This window comes from Diadema antillarum, unplaced genomic scaffold, assembly GCF_040938485.1.
Source record: "Diadema antillarum isolate AM-2024a unplaced genomic scaffold, OU_Dant_1.0 scf00000011, whole genome shotgun sequence".
Taxonomy (NCBI): domain Eukaryota; kingdom Metazoa; phylum Echinodermata; class Echinoidea; order Diadematoida; family Diadematidae; genus Diadema; species Diadema antillarum.
In genome coordinates this window covers 1,218,354-1,238,813 of record NW_027270900.1, presented here as the reverse complement: position 1 = coordinate 1,238,813, position 20,460 = coordinate 1,218,354, and the positions used below count along the sequence as shown (strand labels likewise).

The following is a 20,460-nucleotide window of genomic DNA, read 5'->3' as shown; positions in this document are numbered from 1 at the left end:
ATAATAATAATAATTATTATAATAATAATGATGATGATAGTAATAACAATAGTGATAATAATGATAACAAAATAACTGATAATGATACTGACAACATTTGTGTCAAAACTAATGATAACAATAATATTTGTATCTAGCTACAATATACTGGCTGATAGCAAACATTGCATGCCAACGCATCGCTTTCTAGGCTGGATTGGGGGAGGAAGAGGAGGAGGAGGAGGAGGAGGAGGAAGAGAAGGAAGAAGGAGGGAGGTCTGGAGGAGGAGGAGGAGGAGGGAGTCGAGGGAGAGGAGACGAGATGCACGGGACAGGTGACACGATGGTGTTTACCTGCTTGCTTACCAAGAGACTCTACAAAGGAGAATTCCATCATCACCCGATGGAGGTCGATGTCGGAGGAGAGTGAGGACAGACAAGAATACAGAATTTCCTTTGGTCATTCATTGCCACTCCCAAATCTCCTTGTCTCTCAAAACAATTCAACTTTAACACACTTCAGGGATCATATCCTAATATGGATTCTTTAAAGGGACTGTACAGTACTGGTTGAGGCGAGGATTCAGCTTGCAACATTTTGCGAGATATTTAGAAGCCAATTCTAAGAGAAATCAAAAGTTCATTTGATGAAAATCGGTTTTGAAATGACTGAGTTTTTTTACTTAAAAACAAGGAAACACAAAGAGATCCTAACAAAAGTCATGGCCTGTCAATTTTATTGGGATTGCGTTTTTGAATATCTCAGCCAATTCAAGGCCAATTTTCATCAAATGAATGTTGAATCCTTCTTGGAAATTACATGCTCTTTCATATTTCATACGAGTTTCTCACTATCTCACCAAAAAAAATGTTAGAAACCTGAATCCTCATCTCAACCAGTACTGTACAGTCCCTTTAATGTGCCAACATGGATGTATGGATGCACAAGAAGTCAAATTTACAACCAACTGGTGAGAAAAAAGTTTTGATGACTTGATACAGAATCTAACAGAAACAGGATAGTGTGAAAGAGATTGGTAGGTCTGTAAAATCTCATTATAAAATAATAGTTAGTAGCATTATTTTAAATTACACATATACCCTGACAGTGCGTGGAAGTTATGGATGTAAGTAGATTTTATCATCACAGTACTTCAAAGCACTGAACATGAAACATGAATTATCAAGCTGCTTGTTTGCTTGGTATAAAAAATATACATCATGTATATAGGGTATAAAGAGGCCCATAGTTTGCCCTGTGCTATATACTTGTACATGAACATGAGGACTTGAAATTGAGTATTGGATTTAAATAGAACTCTGATTAATAGATTGATAACTTTACAAAACAAGATATTAGCTCTAGCAGCCTTGGTGCTAATAATGGCATGCAAGAAAACAATAAACAAGGAGTGACGCATTAGGGGAATTACCAGTGTCAGTTAATCAAATGCATAAATTTTGCCTTGTTAAGGTGTATATGTGAAATAAAGATAAAGCGTTACTATAATCACCTATGTTTAAATTCACTTGCCCGCTTGCTAGGGGCTACTAAAACTGCTGAGCGGGTAAACTGAACAAGTGCTTCCCTGTTCAAAGCAAAAGAGTAAAATATCTTTTGCAATGCCTAAAAATGACGATGAAAAGTTTGTTTGGATGGCCATTATATAGCACATGTCTGATAGAATTCATTCATGTTATATACATCTACTTTACAAAATAAAGAGGCAAACATTATCCCTAAATATGAATGAAAGGTTATCGGAATCGAATTTGGAACTTTCGGGGTAAGTTAGAGGAAGATTTCTAAAAGGGGAATGTCAAACTTAACACATAAGGCTACTGGAGAAATCAAAACAGAAATAACTCTTCTTTTTTCTCCCTTTTAAAAGGAAGAATGCGAAAAAAAAAAGAAAACTGAGAACATGAAGGCATTATAAGAATAGTCTGACAGCTGGACACAGAGACAGACAGACAGACAGACAGACAGACAGACAGACAGACAGAGAGGGGAGGAGGAACAAAGTGATAGAAGAGGAGGAACAAAAAACCCAATATCTAATAAATAGATGAAAAGTTGGGTAGCCGAGACATAACTGGGGAGAACTGACAGCCACTCCAGCATACTAGTCTCAAATGAAAAACCTGAGAAGTGGTGAAATTCAGAGATTGATTTGTCAATGTTGACACCTGAATCCATTCAGATATACAGTGTATTTGGCCATCACTCTTTTCAATGGACTTCTCTTTAATAATACATCAAAGTGGAAAAAAAAAAAGTTTAACTGAATAATATCAATTTCTTCTTGAATGACTGCCTAGACCATGACATCTTGGAGTTCGACCCCGACAATCACCCTTCACCTCATATTGGGCCCAAATTAGTAAGCAGATTACCCTGTAGTACCCATTTACCATGAATAGCAAAAGTTGGACGAATACAGCGTATAAATCTATATCTAAAATAGTTATGGAACCGAAGAAGATTGAAATGGATGAGCGGACAGAGAGACTAAACAATATGAATATATAATGTCTCGGTGACCTTCGAGAAGGGCTGAACAGAAAATTGGGGGGGGGGGGGGAATTGTCAAGGGGAGACAAAATGAAGCTGTAGACTTCATCAGAGTAGAAAGGGAGAAAAAGAAGAGAAAAGATGGGAGTATAGAAAGGTCAGTTCAGACTTTCTGTCCCACTGACCAACAGTGGCCAAGCACACGCAGCCATCACTTACTCGCTGCCCTGAGGTGGCCGCTGTTCTCCACAACGTGGGATATCAAATCTTCTAGGTCCTCGTACATATAGTCGCAGCCGTCCCAGCCGCACTCGTAGACCTGGATCCCGTTGGGGTCCACAGCGGAGCCGTCCTTGCCAGCCTGGCCCGGGGTGGCTGGATCCTTGCCGGACTTGTCCTTGTCCTTGTCCTTGTCCACCTTGGGCACCTTGGGCATGCTGGCTGCGATCTGGGCCGCCTGTACCTCAAACCGTTTCCGCTCTGGCTTGGACAGCTTGCGCCACTGTGAGGTTTGCCAGGATACATCACAGGGTGGGACAAAATAAAAATTGTTTAAACTTACAGGTAAGACATCACATAGGCGTATGACACTGACAAGGAATATATAGCTCACAATGAGTATTATGTAATTATTTCTCTTTGTTATCTCATTTAAGAAAGTAATCTCATTGGAAATATGAAGAAAGCAAAAAATGAAACAGCCTATAATGCAACAAATGTGGTTTATGTGCTTGATAAGGCTGCAATATATCGTGCACACTTAATGCTTCACAGCACTTCATACAACATCAAACTTAATGTTTCATACAAAGCAGTGTATCTCCATGCTTAAAAGAGCTTGTAATGCAGAGTTCAAGCTCACAGACTTCCTGCATGGAAATTATTGATCAAAATTATTCTGTGCCTTTAACGTATTTGCCATGATGGCTCTTATGTTTTGGGAAGATCTAGTTACTGTGAAACGAGGAATGTTCGTGTGCATTTTAATTTTGCGAATTTCACGAGAGCCAAAATCCGCGAAATTAAAATGCATGCGAAAGTTCTTGTCTACACTATATGCATTGAATGTTAGAGGCAACTCACAAAAATTTCATGCCGCAAAAAAGGCCATCAGCTCCAATTCGCGAAAAATTTGATGCTGCGAAAATATCATGTTTTACAGTACTCAGTCTAACTTGGAGCATTAACATATATATCTTTCTCTAGTAAAGGTCTTCAATAACAAGTGCTGAAAATTCATTCAAACAGACCAGTATGCCTCAGGCATAACATTGACACAGCAAATCAACAATGTTGTTGTTGTTTTGTTTTTTTTAAAGCACAGTATCTTTCAGAATGCAAAAAATTCAATACGATACCCCATCTTAAGTCAGTCCTGGAAAATAAACATTTACAAAGTTTTATGATCAAACATGATTGGTGAGTGAGTGGGTAGCACCAAGTCATAGCCCATGCCAGATGCATCGCTGTATAGGAGAGGTGTTAAGTTTGACAGTGACAGTCAGCACCACAAGTTGCACACATAAGGCAAAATACAAAGCAAGATAATGGGCCCACGACACAATCACGTAGGTGGTACAAATGAAACCATGGTTTAAACCATGGACAAAAACCATAGAGCGCCAAGTGTCGTATGGAATATTTCGTTACGAAATCAGTCATTTCGTCGATGAAATGATTATTTTGTAACGACATGACAATATTTTGTAACTAAATGAACATTTCGTCCACGAAATGATAATTTCGTTAACGAAACAGTCATTTTGTCGACGAAATGACCAATTTCGTAACGAAATATTGCATGTGACACTTGGCGCTCCATGGTTTTTGTCCATGGTTTAAACCATGGTTTCATTTGTACCACCTTCGTGAATTCGGGCCAAAGAGTGAAGGAGTGAGAACAAAGAGACAAAGTGAGAGAAGGAAATGATGAAAATGAAGAAGAAACAGATGAAGAAGAAGAGATGGAGGAAAAGTGGAGGAAGAAGAAATGAAGGAGAAGGAGGAAGGAAAGAAGAAGAGAAAGGAATGGAGGAGGATTAGAGAAGAGAAAGAAAAAGAAGTAGAAGACAAGAAGAAGAAGAAGCAGAAGAAGAGGAAAAGGAGAAGAAGAAGGAAAAAAAGAAGAGAAAAAGAAGAAAAAGTAGTAAAGAAGGAGAAAAAGAAGGAGAAGAACAAGAAGAAATGAAGGAGGAAAAAGAGAGGAAGGAAAGATGAAGAAGAAATGGAGGAGGATAAATAGTGGAAGAGGATAAAGAAGAAGATGGTGATGAAGAAGGAGAAGAAGAAAACGAAGGAGAAGAAGGAAAAAGAAGAACAAGAACAAGAAGAAAAAGAAAAGGAAGAGGAGGAGAAGGACAGAAAAGAGAAAGAAGGCAATGAAAAAGAGATCCAACACTGAAAAACCTGCCATGATAGGGTCGGCACATATCACTGAGATCAAAAATCTGTGAGACTTTGACACTGAAGTTAGTTCCTACAACAGGTGCCTGTTAGCAATGCAGACTCTGGGCAGCAAATTACCAGTGTCCTGTTTAACTCTGTCTTCCCAACATCTCATTGCAGGAAATTAGGAAAAACTTAACAAGCATATTATCATAAGACAAGCAGAAAGTTGTTAGCTTGTGGCATCTGCCATTACTCTGTGCCTTCCTTGCTCTCAAACTCAGGACATGACAGAAAGCACAAACCTTTGCACAAGCAGTCTGGTAAATATTATACAATGCCACAACATTACAGAGTGAGGTTGGGTGCTTCAGAAGTGAGAATGAGTAATACTTTGATAATGCATATACACCAGTACTCTCACATAACACACACAAAATTGTGAGTGACACGTACTATCAGACTAAAGTTTGTTTGAATATGTTGTATCTTGAGGCTCCATTCATTACAAGTTGCATTCATGACATGTATAACGGCCAATATCACCATGAAAACAATGTTTGAGGCCTACCGAGATGAAAGTTAGTGAAAAGCGACATCACTGTGTAATTACATTGATGAAAGTATTGATACTGCTGCATCTCGTCTTAAAGGGACTGTCCAGCAGATTCTTTTCAACTTCTTTTGAAATCCATTCTTTTCAACATATGAACACATCATGCTACTCCAGGCATTTAGTTCAGGATGCCCACTAGTGACACGCTGAACTACAAAACTTTATCTTTCTCATAAATGGAATGAAAAAAAAAAATGCATCACAAAAAATGGCACCTTTGAAAGAATGGATGGGGTGAATGCCCCTAGTCAACATAAACACACATTAATCTGATATTACATGTCACCACAAGTTATGAAAGACCACATGCGTCAAATGTTATCCACACAAACACACATATATATAAGTCTCCATGAAAAGCCAACATTTAACAAGATACGGCCGTTACACATTGGTGCAGGCACAAGTACCTACACTCTTCAATCAGTTTGATTTCTTTCACACACACACACACACACACACAAATGTTGACAACTCCACAAAAACCTGTTGGTGCAAACTTTATTGGGGGTGTCCAGGTGTGTGAGAATTGAGCTAGCATTCCTCTCTTACAGTTAGTGGAAGGTGATGTGTTAGTGGGTGGCGTCCTACGTTAGTGTTAGACCTAATCATCTTACTTCTGAGCCAATAATTCTGCTGATGTCGCCAAATGTCATGTCGGGATTACTCTTCTTGCATGCTGCCCGATTCTCACTAGCAAACAAGATGAAAGCACTGGGAGGGCGGATGGGTTTCTGTAATAATCCACAAAAACAAAATCGTATAAACACTGCATGGTCTACATAATCTGTCAGATATGCCTCATATCACTTTTCTGCATCATTGTTGTTGTACTCAGTGCAATCACAAATTACCAAATGCAAAGACATTGAATGTTACTCTAGAGGTTACACTCTTTGTTTCCAGCGGTGCAACATGTTTTGGTTGTTCAGTATCAAATGTAGTAAGCCTTTTTTTTTTAATTTCCATTTCTATTTTGGATAACTTGCTGAGCTGAATGCAGCGGTTGTCACCTGAAGTGGTCAACATGGAGCGATGTGAATATTTTGCTAGAAACTACCAGGGATACAAACATTGGTACATTACCATAAATTATAGCTGTTGGTGGGGGAATGCTAAATACTGCACATGCAGTCTGACTAGATGTTGCAGATTTTGTTGGGCTTTTTTTTTCCTCAGGGATCAATTCATACGCCGGTATATTCCACTCTGCCACCTCACCTCTTCACCGTTCTTCCCCTTGGGTTTGCTCGTCTTCGGGGTGGAGATGCTGGACGTCGCCGAGGCAGTTTCGTCGACGTCGGAGAACTGCTCACCCATCTGCATGAGGGCGACCTCCTCCTCGGCCTTGAGGTCCTCCCCTTCCTCGTCGTCGAGCTCCAGCTCGATCGCCATCTCCATCTCCTCCTCCTTGCCATCGCTCTCCTCCTCCTCCTCCTCCTCCGTCTGGTCCAACTGCTCCTGGAGCAGCGGCGAGGGCTCCTTCACCGGGTTGATGGGCTTCTTGAAGAAGTAGATCTCGTCGTCGATCACCTTGTTGGCTACGTTGTGCCTCTTCAGGCCCTTGATCTTTCGCATGGACTGCTCCACTTCCTTGTACTGGGACTCGCACACGTAGACATGCTTCTCAGCGAACTCCGTCGGTCGGCCTTTCAGGGAACAAAAACAAGATAAAACAAAAATCGCATGGAAATCAGCAGAATATGAGATGACTCACAAAGAACCCCGAATTACCAGTAATAGCCAAAATTCCATTCTTCATGACATCGCAGAACAGTGCAAAAATCCAACTCTGGTTTAAAGAGAATGCAATAAATATCACACTCATCTTTTTATTTTTTCAATCAGTAATACAAACTATCATATTACTCAATGTTACATGACACAAACTACAATTGTGTGATATAATTTGAAATACAACTTAAGACAGCTCAAGTACAACATGTGAGCTAATTAAGTCAGTAGAGAGAGAGACAAAAATGAATTTGCACGAAATTAATTGCACAAAAACAAAAGCTCACACAGAACACACAACACACACACACAGAAATGCATCTCCTTGACCTACACCATCCCCAACAGAAAACTCACTTGCGATGTAGTCCTTGAAGAGCATGACGGAGCACTTGCCGAGCACCTGAGTGATGTGGTAGGAGGTTTCCATGGAGCTGAGGAAGATCTCGTTCTGGAAGAAGAGCCTGGTAGGAGGGTGGACAGTCTCCGATGGGTGGATGAAGACCGGGCCAAAGAAGTACAGGTCGCCACTGAACAGGATGGGGAGCACGTTTTTTATACAGATTTGACTTTTAGTTTCCCACGTCATTTGACTATGATGACATCTCCAGATACACAAATGTGGTACTTGAGAACTTTGGTAAGTCACTGCTCTCATTTCTTTCATCTCCCTAAGGTGCAATATTTCATAATATCTCTTTTATCATTGGGTAATGCTTTATTATGCCCTACCTACTTACAAGGTGGCCTCGGGCCTAAACACATGAATTCCTTATAATCTCTTGCACTGACTATACATAACATTTTTGTTCCTATTGTTGTCATCACACATTCCATAGTGTATCATCCTCATGGTCTTAGATAAAGTTTACAAACAAAACTTGGTGCACCACTAAAATTTCAGTACCAAATCGATACTTGGTAGTAATATCCAAACTTCTCATCAGCCTGAGAGAAAATGCCAAAAGTAAAAATTATTGTGGTCCAAGGTTTGAAACTAGACAAACTCGTCCACAGATAAAGACATCGGACCCCTCAAAGGCATTTACAGAGCAGAAAGACAACAAAACACAAGACATGAAAACATAATCGGAGGTGCAGCTACCAGGGTAAGGAAAAGAAAGGGGGGGGGGGAGGCAGAGGTGGTGATTAGGAAAGTTTTTTATATCAGCCTTACTTTCTGTCCTTCCAAATCTTGTCCATCTTGCAGATGTTGGGTCGGCCCTTGATGGCCTTGATGTAGACACAGTCGCCAAGCTTGAACCAGACGCTGTTCCAGCACACCTGCTCATAGTAGGTGAACCCTTCTTGGTTGGGCATGTCCTGCATGACTTCCTGCAGCACAGAGAACAAACAAACAGACATACAAACACAAACAAACAAAGTCAGGAGATGTGGGATTACTAGTGTGTGTGTGACTACTGATGTTGATCAACAGAAAAGCCCATAGTTTTTAACAGATTGACAATTTGCCCTTCATCGACATAAATAAGCACCAAGCTCTGTTATATAGCACTGTCAATCAGTTGCAATATAAATAACTCGACACAGGAAACTCACCAATTTTGAAAAAGTCCAAAGTTGTTGATGATAAATTCAATTCTATTGGAATGCATTACATATTGTACTGGGAGAAGACCCACCAGTGACATCCCAAATTTGATAAGACCCAATGTAATTCTCTTTTTGTGAGCACATGTCAAGGCACTCCACTATGTTTAATGTTTCTCACTTTGTACCTCTGGTACATACATATATCTACATAAGTATGTGCGTGTATGCAGTGTGCATATAAACATTTATTCGTTTGTAGTTTCTTCTTAAACTATCATGCACCAATCCCTTGCCTCTCCTTGACATTTTGTGATGCCATACATGCGAGGATAATGTGGCTTCAACGTGTTTGTGACATTTGAAGAAATAAGACTGCTTCTCATCCAGCCCTCATCCCTTTCTCAACTTTGTGGCTTCTGAAGCAGAATGAAGACTCTCTGGATGGTCGAGGTGATTGGCTACTCTGCCCAAAAAAGCCGCTGCTCCTCACACGTACCTCTCTCTCTTTGTCAAACACGGGCAGGCTCTCTGTGTCATCAAAGGTCTCCACCGGTTTATCAGGGGAGAATCCGGCAAAGACAGACGCAATCCTGACCTTCGACAGCGGTTCATCCCGGTTAAGGATCTTTGTTGCACCCGGCGGCACAGCCCAGATCTGAAGTTTTAGAACAACATACAAATAATCTTCTATGACAACAAAAGCAATAGTACACTTACACATTTTATATTTTTATCTGCTTTTTCTTCAGCTCTAAAGACACAGATTCTTCTAGTAAATTTGGTTTTGACTTTTGAGAAGTTTGGAAATGTTTATTGTTATCTTGAAACCTTATAATTTCTGTGAAGACATTACCTTGTACAGAGGACAGTATCTTAATGCAGCAGTTCTGAAGTAGTTATGATGAGCCAGTAAAACATATGACAATTTGTAAACTGACTCTTGAAATTAACATCAATTCTACAAGAGACCAGATATCTTATGTATTTGAAGTAACCGCAGAACTTCACAGTAAACTGAATTAGAGCAAAATCACAGAGAGAAATGATTGAAGAAAATTATAGAAGAAATATATTTACCTTGATCTTCTTGAAAGCCTTGGCCTTGGCAGAGTAGCGGGACTCGCAGACGAAGACGTCGTCCTCGTCGAAGCCTTCCGGCTTGTTCTTGAAGTAATCCCGGACAAACATGACGAAGCACTTACCCAGGACGTGCTGTGAGATCTTCACCTTGTTGTAGTAGTCACTTTTGAATACTTCCTGGAATGCAAAATGCAAAGAATTTTAAGTAATTTTTTTTCAGTCTTTTTCTTTTTGTTTCAATGAATTCCCCTGTCTCTTTTAATTGTCTGTTTAAAGTAGCATCATGTTACACACTTCACCAAAGAAAAGCAAAATGTCAGCATCAATCACATAGTTCAGAAATACATGGTACATAGTGTAAATCAAAATGAGCACAGTTTGGCAAATGTTAAGACTTAACCAGGAGAACATGATGCCAACGTTGCACTATGATGACAGCGTTACCTTCTCCAAGAATTTCCTGGTCGCCAGGTGGAAGGTCTCGTTGGGGCGGAGGAACCAGTTGCCGTGGAGCCACACCTCCCCGTCCGCATCCCTCCACAGCTTCTCAATGCACACGATGTGGTTCTTCAGCTGCTTCTCACTGCATGGTAATATTAACATCACGACACAGTGAGCACTTTGACTCGGCCATTCCTGGATGAGAATCTTTGTATAATCACAATGCTCAGACAAGGGACTTGGTGTAGTAATTTCAATTCTTTGCTTCTCATTTCGATGGCACGAATACATCGTTCACTGAACAGGTTTGATTTGCCATCGTCAAATGAATATCTTTGGTGGTGCACCATCATGGTTTCTTGTATCCTGTCATTCCTGTAAGTGATCACCTTATTGCTACCTTCTCACTTTCTGTAACAGAGACTTTTACATCATGAATGCAAAGCAGAATTAGTGCATGCATGCACTGGCATACTGCAGGAGGCAAACTTGAGTAAAATTCAATCAATGGCTCGAAGATCCCATGCCACAAACAACCTCAAACACTGGGGAGATAGCAAACACAGATACACTTTTCATTGTGATTACCATAAATTCACGGGGGCTATACTGGCCAGAAACCACAGTTAGACCACTACAATATGACTAAACAGGTCAAAAGTTTTGAACATGGGGTAAAATTCTGCTCACCTTGGCTCCACGTAGACAAAGTCTCCTACTCTGTAGGTCACTCCATTCACCATCAAACCATCGTCATTCTGGAAGGGACAAACATTCAAGAAGCATAAAGCACAAAACAAGAAGACAAGTTGATGCTGATATTCAAAACCCTTTGCCCTAAATAAATGATCAAAAGTGACTTGATTGCATATCACATCATTAAATCTACATTTTAAAAAAATCTCCTATGAAATATTTGTCATAAAGGGATTGCAATGACTGATTATGAAAGAGTGGAAATCTCTGACAGGGCACTTGGTTCCTCAAGGTACAAATGCAATAAATGTGCAATTCAAAGTATTTCTTGTTGCACCTCAGAGAGTAAAAGAGTCAAAACATATTAGGGTCGCACATTTTCTACATTTCACTCTTACTTGGGTTGATAACTAAATCTGCATGACAAAATAGTACAACATGCGAGTTTTGAAAAGTGACACTTATCCCATTACAACTGATATCTGTAGTACAAGGCTTCAGGGTGCACCACATATTCTTTGTTGGGTATGCATGTGGCCCTGAAAAGGGCCTATCCACTCCTGATGTTTCAGCAAGCATGTTTTTGCCGTTTTCACGAGAATGGCAAGATGGCTACGGCAAGAACGGCAAGGACATGCTTGCTGATACGTCAGGAGTGGGTAGGCCCTTTTTGAGGGCCACATACATACCCAAGAAAGATTATGTGCTGCACTGTAAAGCCTTCTACTACTAAATGTTTTACTGCCACAGAAACCTTCAAAGATTTTAACAAATATCTGGAAAAAAAAAATACTGATCGCAAGAACCAAACTGATGAAGATAAATTACACTTTAGGAAAAATCTTGAAGACACTAGCCAGGGAGTGAGGGTAGAGGAAGAAGGAAAGTAATAGATGGGAGGGAAATTAGTTTAGTTGGGTGTTATACTGTATTTCATCATCAGTGTGAGTCTTACATCATCTTTTTCACCATCTGTCTTGTCGTGTTGGTCATCCATACTGTGGTCCTTTTTGGCATCTTCCTCTTCCTTCTTCTCATTATCCTCCTTTATCTAGCACAAAAAGAGTTCCATCATTAATGGTTGCCAAGGTAACTTAAACCATCTCCATCTGAACTTATCCCTCTCCCATCTACAGCTTCAACATTAAGGAAGTAAGAGTGGAGAGCACTGGCATTTCTGCTGAGAATTCCCACATGCATTTCTGCTATGCCAAATACACTTTTCTTGTTAGCAGTTGGTGATTCAAAAATAAACATTGTCACGTCTGCCAACATTCCCACATCCAAATCAGGGAGATTCCACACAGCAATCAGGGAGATATCTGTGTGTTACATGCATTTCAATGAGCAAAAACAATTCCCAAATCAGGGAGATTTTAATGTTCTCTTATTCAGACATGAACAGATTTTGACATTTTCAAGGAGACTCCTGCAGAATCAGGGAGACTTGGCAGCTCTGCATTGTGTAATCACTGTGCTTCACCACATAACCACATCGAAGACCGGTAACAGTTGAGTTCTTCTGTCATTTTCTTCATGACGTTATGGGACTATAAGACCTTTACAACATATCATTACCTTTTGAATGATATGAAAAAACATCATCCACGTAGCACTCATTCTACTCCCTTGAAAATATCTGATCTTGGCAACCATTGCTTGGTGCAGTGACAAAACCACAACCTCAAGAAAATTACACTTTACTCTGGATTCTCATTTTACACACACGGGTGGAGTACGCATCAGAAATATAGTGTTGTCTTCATATGCTTGTGGTTACGCTTGAATCTTAAACCTTCTCACTAAAAGCCAGTCACCGCAGCATTATAGTATGATATTCACTGTAACAAAAACAATCCTACAGCAGTTACTCAACTAATGCAGAGTAACACACAAAAATATAAAATGTCTTTCTCAATCATGTATTCCTGTTGCAAAGGAGTCTCTCATTTACACTAAAGGTACTGTATATGTATGTTGCATCATTTTTATCCTAACTTTTGTAATCACTTAGGGACATTTATCCTTGTATGCTAGAGTATCTGTAGGCTCCACCCATCTACCAACTGAATTCCTTTGCTTGATCTATTGATCTATCAAGCTTTGGCATCCTTTGGTCAGTCTTTCCTTGCCTGTATTCCATCTGCCTACATCTGCAAATCTCTATACATCCGATGACAGGAATATTAGGTGTTGCGTACCTCTTTTGGCAGTTTCTCTTTCTTCTCTTCATCCAGGTCATTCTGGAGATGTCTGTGAGTGTAGCTGAGGGCGGGGGAGAGCAGGATCTCTCCATTTTTGCAGATCTCGTCTCGGATCTGAATGAAGAATCGCTGCAGCTCCACGGAATCTTCATAGACCTGAAAACAGAGAGAGAGAGATACTATGTATGTGGATAGATGAGACAAAGCTTGAGAGAGAGAGAGAGAGATATGTAGATAGATGAGACAAAGCTTGAGAGAGAGAGAGAGATATGTAGATACATGTAGAGGAGAGAAAGTGTGTGAGAGAGAGAGAGAGAGAGCACAGCTATACTTCATACAGTGATGAATGCAACATGCATCATCAAAACTACTGATGACGATTGAATCATTGGTCAAATCAAATTCTGTACTTTGAGATGTCTGATGATGGCTGCGCCCCCTTGTAACTACTGCCCATACAACAATGAATCTCTGTTTGGGTGGATTTGGCAACACCACACAGTTGTTTTGTATCACTCAATGCAATCTACATGTATTCTTGTTGTCACAGCAAAGACAACAGTTTGCATTGAAGTTGAGAATGGTGATGTCCAAATGTGCTACTCTTACACACTCATAAAACAATAATTTGCAAAGTAAAGCACTCCTCATCAAATGGAGGGGAGGCACCATAGTCATTATCCTATTCAATGCCACACACAGTGCCTAAACTTATTCACACACACGAGCACAGCATACAATCCAAGGGTGCATCAGGTCCCTCATTGTGTAGCTGATAAACACCGCCTCTAGCCCACAAAACAATTTTGACACAAGAAAGGAACTCATTACCTGCGAGTCCGTCCTGCTGAGAGCCCTGGCTCTCTCAAGAACTTCAAAGATGTGGTCCTGGAAGCAGTCCAGGCGCCGGTAGCAGCCGCGGTCCAGGTAGCGTCGGATAGTGTCTAAATCAAGTGGTTTTCTGGCAATTAATACAGAAAGCACGAATTGCATCATTTCCACCGGAAAATAACTGCAATGACTGCTGTCAAGTCAATTATCATAAGTGCAATATCATCAGAGAATTCAATTTTCAGCGGGTGCGCTTCTGCTTTTGAGGTCATTTTCACAAATCCTCCCACTCTCCAGCTGGACTTTGAAATTCTCCAGCTCTAGCTGTGTGTCTCCCATTTCAGATATATTTTCTCCAGCTTAAGATTTAGTTTTCTCCCGTCCAACTATAGATTTATCGTATATGTTCAAAAATACGGCTAAGACAGCTAGCACCAGAGAGCATCTACATGTATAACCCCTGACCTCGGGCCCTGGCCCAAGGATGTCACACTTCACTCCTGTTATATGCGCTCTGTGCATTTAATATTGTGTGCATGTTCATGTAATCAGTATCTTCAATTTGCTAAGGGGTCTAGGCGGGAGAATCTCCATTATAAGAGATGGTTAGGTTGGCATCTCTGTACTATAAAGGGTCATATCTGTAAACGGTATGCGACAATAGGAAATTCAAAAGTTCTTACTTCTGTCCATCAGCATTTCCATCCTTGTCCACAGGTATCTCTGCCAGTGAGTCGCTATAGCAACGGCCCTCCTCATCCTGGTGGTTGGCCACCGACACGAAGAGACTGGTCAGGATCTCTCGCACCAGTCCCTGGACATCGGGCACGCCGGACGCCTCGTCTCCCATCAACACCGTCTTGGTCTGCAGCAGGATGCGCTGCAGCGTCAGGGCATCCTGGGAGGATGGGAAGTGGAGGAGAAGATTGAGAGAGTTTGTAAAAATTCCTTGAATCACTGTCATCAACATTTAGCATTTCATCTACTACAGATGTTCTCCTCTGTAATGGCAGAGCTAAAGCATGCTATGGTCTAAATGTGATACTGTAAAACGAGAAATGTTCGTGTGCATTTTAATTTTGGCGAATTTCATGAGAGCCAAGATTCCCGAAATTAAAATGCCCGCGAAGGCTCTTGTCTACACTACATGCATTGAATGCCAGAGGCACTTCGTGAAAATATGTTATACAGTACAGTGCTCACCAGTTAATCAGGAACCACTTTACCAGGAACTCCACTTAAGTGAAAAAAAAAAATGTGATGTAAAAAATTTTTCACATGTTATTTCCACCACTTTATCAGAACCATAAATTACTTTATTGGGACAAATTCTGGCTGGAACACTTCCATTCCACACAACAGCAGCAGTCACAACCAAATATCACCAGAAGACGTACATACCTTGTAGATAAGCGAGTCAGGTTCGTTGAACTTGCAGGCATTGTCAAACATAAGGAGGAAGTCATTGACCATGTCCTCCAACTGGTCATAGCCCCTGGACAGGATCTTCTGCTGGATGCGCTGCATGTCCATTGGCCGCTTGATGACCTGGTAGTACTCAGGGTATTCCTGCATGGATACAAAGGGAGTTCAAAGGTCATTCAAGGCACAGGTCATACCATCTTGGCCCCACAAATTCACATCCAGACTGACTTTCATATTGTTTCATATATTTTGATCCTTGCCATATTATTGGCTGAAGAGAAACAGTCATCTGACAGATATACTCATGGAACATCAGCAAAACATGGTAGCCATTTTACTACACAGCATTTGATAACCCTTACAGGGGAATGAAACCCAAATACATGTATACATGTGGAATGAGTGAATGCAGCAATATTAGTAGACCACATCATCAAAGTCTGAGAAAAATCAGATAATCCGAGGAAAATCAGATAATCCATTCAAAAGTAATGAATTTATAAAGTATTGGTGCAGCCACCGCTGGATGAGAAGATGACTACAGTTTGTGATGTCATGTACGTGCAACAATATAATGAAAGCCTATACAGAGAATTCCACATGATGTAATTTTTTAATGAGAAGAAGACATCCCTTCAACTTGTTACTGACATATGTCTAGGGTAATATCATTCTATCACTTCTGAAGGAAGTAAGTGAAGTGCTCTTTCATTGTGCTAGAAAAGTGAAAGTATGTTATATTTTCTTCATATTTTCTTTATATCGTTGTCCATACACGACTTTACACAATGTTGTAGTCTTCTCATCCAGGAATGGCTGCACCAAAACTCTAAAAACTGATTACTCTTGAACAGATTATTCAATTTTCATCAAACTTTGCTGATGTGTTCGACAAATATTGTTGTATTCAGTTCACATACCTATTTTGGTTTCATTCTCATCTAAACCAGTCAGACCGCAGGAAGGTTCTTTTACTAATCTGGTACTGAATAGAATACGGGTTGAGAGTTTATTCTACAAATTTTTTGGGATATAATTAGGTGTTTTCCTCCTTTTAAACTCCAAACACTCACATTCTTCGAGGGTAGCCTAATGAAGGGTGGAGAGAGCTCCCTCCCGTGCTGGTCGGTGTAATCCTTGATGGCGTTGAAAAGGTCGTTGAGCTTCTGTGCCGTGGGACTGAGGGTTTTGGCCGGGGAACGCTTCACAGGCGTCTTCTTCTGGCTCTGGGACTTGGGCGTGCTCCGGCCGGAGTCTGCTACAGGATCAGCGCGGGGCAAACCAAAACCACAAGGGGAACAGCATAAAATCTCGGGCTACTAGTACTTCCAGTTGCATACTGAAATCATCTCAAAACTAACTGTGGTTACAGCTGGAAAATCTTGAGGCTGTGTAAAAACCTATCAGAGCATGACGTGACATTTCGATACAACACGAGTTGCTAACTCACATTTTCACATTCTCTAATACATACTTTAAAGGCATAATTTGCCATTTGCAGATGAAACAAAAACCCAGCATTAGTGCTTTAAAATAGTTCTGAAATGTGAGATGGGAATAGAAACAACCACTGTAAAAATTTGAATCAGCAAAATCGATGTTAAGTATTGTTAAATATAGAAAATGTGACCAATAGTTATACTAAAAATGTTTCCAGACTAAACTGTCTACAGTTACGGTTTATTGAGAAAAATATATTTTATGCTTTATTGCAAAAAATGTATTATGTTAGGATGTTTTGTGGTACAACATAAATACACATATGCATGAAATGAAATGTCTTGAACATTTTTTAAGTCACTGCTCCCAAAGGTAAACAGGACCTTTAATGATACACATCATTTTGTATCAACAATTGTGCAGTTGGCAAGAAACTTTAGCTGATGGCATAGGTCTTCACAGAAATTAGTTTCAGTGAACCAAGGCTCTCTAACACCAGTACAATGGTAAAAGCAGTGCATAATGCCACCATGCTAACCTGTTTACTAGCAGAGTGACTTATCATGAAACTACTGTCTACTTGTAAGACATTTCAAGTACGGTAAATCTAATCACGCACAGATCTTCGCTTTTGTAGCATATTGCATATATAATTTTGACCCTATTTTTTTTCCACATATCTTTTTTTCCCCACAAATTTTTCCCATATCAGAGGCCCTGTTTCATAGAATCATGTAACTATAATTTCTAAAAGTTAAACAGTAACTATACTAAAATTCAAGCATACAAAGTCTTGATTACAGACAGGACATTGGGGTTTCTCTTCTTACCTGGTGGCAGAAAGAAGCCCAATTCTTTGCACTTCTCACTTAGAATGGTCTCGAGGAGATTGGCGTCTTCATACACCATGGAACCCTCCTCGTTGTAGTGCCGGGCATTCTCGAACATCAGAGCAAAGTCCTTCATCAGGAAATCCTCTGTCGGGTACTGCAATTTTTAGTGGATCGAGATCAAAATTTTTCCAGTCTGATTCAATGAAATTATGCTTCCACCACCTTCCGTGACATACAAATTATCAGCAGGCAAAAATGGCATGGAAATACCACAAGATGGTCAGTATCATTAGGAGCAGGTAGAGTTTGTACAGGGGAGCTCAGAATACAAATGATCACTTTACAAATGGGCATAAGCAGGTAAGATTATTCAGGCAACTTAAACTACACCATTAGAAATAAAACACAGACCTAAAAAAAAAGAAGGAAAAAAAAAGAATTGGGATACCAAAGAGAACAATAGATAGATATTTAAAATCCTATGACATCCAATAGTCTGACATACATATGGAAATCCAACAAGACACAACAATCTTAACATAATCCTTTTCCTGAGTAACTTCCTTCATGCCTTACTTCCAACTATTTTGATTGACTCGCTGGGAATGTTACTTTATCATACAGATATATCACGAGATAACTAAAGAAATGATAGGGTTGCCCAGTCAAATGCAGAAGAGGGATGATGCAAAACTTCTCCATCCCTTGGATGACTGCCATGGAGGCCCTCACCTCCTCTGCTTCCACTTAGTCCTCCTCCTCCTCTTCCTCCCCCTCATCATCATCATCATCCATCATCATCATCATCATCATCCATCTTCATCATCATCCATCTCATCATCCTCATCATCATCATCATCATCACCATCATCACCATCATCAACATCATCATCAACCAATCATTATAATCATCATCACCATCAAAATCGTTGTCGTCAACATGATCATCCTCATCATCATCATCATCATCATCATCATCATCATCATCATCACCATCATCATCACCATCATCATCATCATCAACCAATCATTATAATCATCATCACCATCAAAATCGTTGTCGTCATCATGATCATCATGATCATCATCACTGCTAGAAGCCGACACTCACCCTGTCGTGCCTGATGTTGCCCTCGATGGTGCGCATGTCGATGGGTTCCGTGATGATGTGGTAGTAGTCGGGATACTCTTTCTTTGAAGGCTTCTCCATGAAGAGACCAATGGGGTTTCTTCCTGTCCCGTCCTGAGGAAAGAATGAGGCCCACTCACATCATAATACATTGATGCATCAAACACACTGAATATTGGCACAAAAACCCACTGCCTTTGATGAAGATTCTCAGAGACTGCAAAATTTTCTGCGGTTTACTTTTTGAATTACTGAACTTCACAATGACTTATCTGAACCTCTTATCATTTTGTCATGCTTCTTTTTATTCGTTGGTTTACATCTTCCAAAAACATATATACACACAGTCATGTACATATTCTCCATTATTTTAGTAACTTGAACATTTATCACTTAAAACATACTTTAAATACATTGATTCATATGCTCTGTAAGGCTATTTATTCATGAAATTACTCATGTTGAAAATGTAGAACATAAACAGCACAATTATTTATCAATTACATGTACTTTTATCTGAATCATACTTCGTAATTTGTATCTCGATGAATCTTAGAGGTACCTATTGAACAATGTACTTGGATTGGCATTATAGTATAGGATGATTACATGTTTTGTGTGTTTTGGAGTTTGCTTGCTTGTAATGTTGCACAGAAAGGTACAGGAAACTACTGCACGCAGATGATTCAATTCATAAAAACATTAGGTGAAGATTCATTTCTACGCCAAATGAAAGTGATCATGTATGTATGCTATGCCGTTAAAGATTTCTCCAAGTGGCTTGCCTGATATTGCACTAGAGTTTGGTAGAGCGTCATCATCTTGGTCTTGAGGGTAGACTCGGCATCGGATCTCCTCGACTTCCAGGGTGGCACCCCGCTCCTTCTCCGCCTTCCTCCCTTTTCACTTCCACTCTTCTCACTTCCTCCCTTCTCACTTCCTCCTTTCTCACTCCCTTCATCTTCACTCTCGTATTCCTTCTGGGGAGAAAAAGAACATATATTTATAAACACATCTATGTTATTATACCACATCCCGCTGATTTTTCTTGCAGGAGAACTGCAATCAATTCTTTCGGAATATCGTTTTGAATGCAAGGGTGTATGCTGCAACAATTTCACAACAAAGGCACGCTCACTATGAGTGTAAATTATATATAATGACTTCAGAGATTCCAAAATCTTACTTAGAAAAAATGCCATAACACAATCATTCTTCACAAAATCTCAAAAAAAAAAGACATAGACTACTTTCAAGGATGAATAGATCTACAAATCCCTAAGAGTTAAAGGAATGATAGTTCACAGTTCAAAGGTATTTTGAGGAAAAAACAGACACACACAAAGTTAGCTCTAAGCAGATGCTGTGCTTGGCAGGCTGTGACTAAGATTACCTGCAATAAGCACCGACTCTTGCATGATAGGCAGTAGTCAAATTTCATTATACTTTGTAACATCCTGATGACCACTGATTACACACACACACACACACATACACACACAAACACACAAGGAAGCACCTCAACATGTGATCGCTATCTTGAGACATGTAATCGCAAGTCAGCAAAATCTTTCATATGATAGTCAATATGTAACTAT

General features: G+C 40.1%; 1 protein-coding gene across 1 annotated transcript in view; it reads right to left on the bottom strand.

Moving 5' to 3' along the window:
* The window catches only part of LOC139720541 (protein polybromo-1-like), a 53,018-nt gene that overhangs the window by 18,344 nt on the left and 14,214 nt on the right, over positions 1-20,460 (bottom strand). Inside the window, exons 11-28 of the mRNA XM_071631897.1 lie at positions 19,648-19,842; positions 18,845-18,976; positions 17,706-17,887; positions 16,534-16,702; positions 15,437-15,604; positions 14,719-14,933; positions 14,036-14,165; positions 13,202-13,360; positions 11,926-12,051; positions 10,995-11,056; positions 10,308-10,446; positions 9,861-10,040; positions 9,280-9,438; positions 8,407-8,564; positions 7,587-7,759; positions 6,717-7,144; positions 6,113-6,229; positions 2,714-2,996 (exon numbers count right to left, since the gene is read on the bottom strand). Of these exons, the coding sequence (XP_071487998.1) occupies positions 2,714-2,996; positions 6,113-6,229; positions 6,717-7,144; positions 7,587-7,759; positions 8,407-8,564; positions 9,280-9,438; positions 9,861-10,040; positions 10,308-10,446; positions 10,995-11,056; positions 11,926-12,051; positions 13,202-13,360; positions 14,036-14,165; positions 14,719-14,933; positions 15,437-15,604; positions 16,534-16,702; positions 17,706-17,887; positions 18,845-18,976; positions 19,648-19,842 (3,175 nt within the window). The remainder of the gene's footprint in view (positions 1-2,713; positions 2,997-6,112; positions 6,230-6,716; positions 7,145-7,586; positions 7,760-8,406; positions 8,565-9,279; positions 9,439-9,860; positions 10,041-10,307; positions 10,447-10,994; positions 11,057-11,925; positions 12,052-13,201; positions 13,361-14,035; positions 14,166-14,718; positions 14,934-15,436; positions 15,605-16,533; positions 16,703-17,705; positions 17,888-18,844; positions 18,977-19,647; positions 19,843-20,460) is intronic.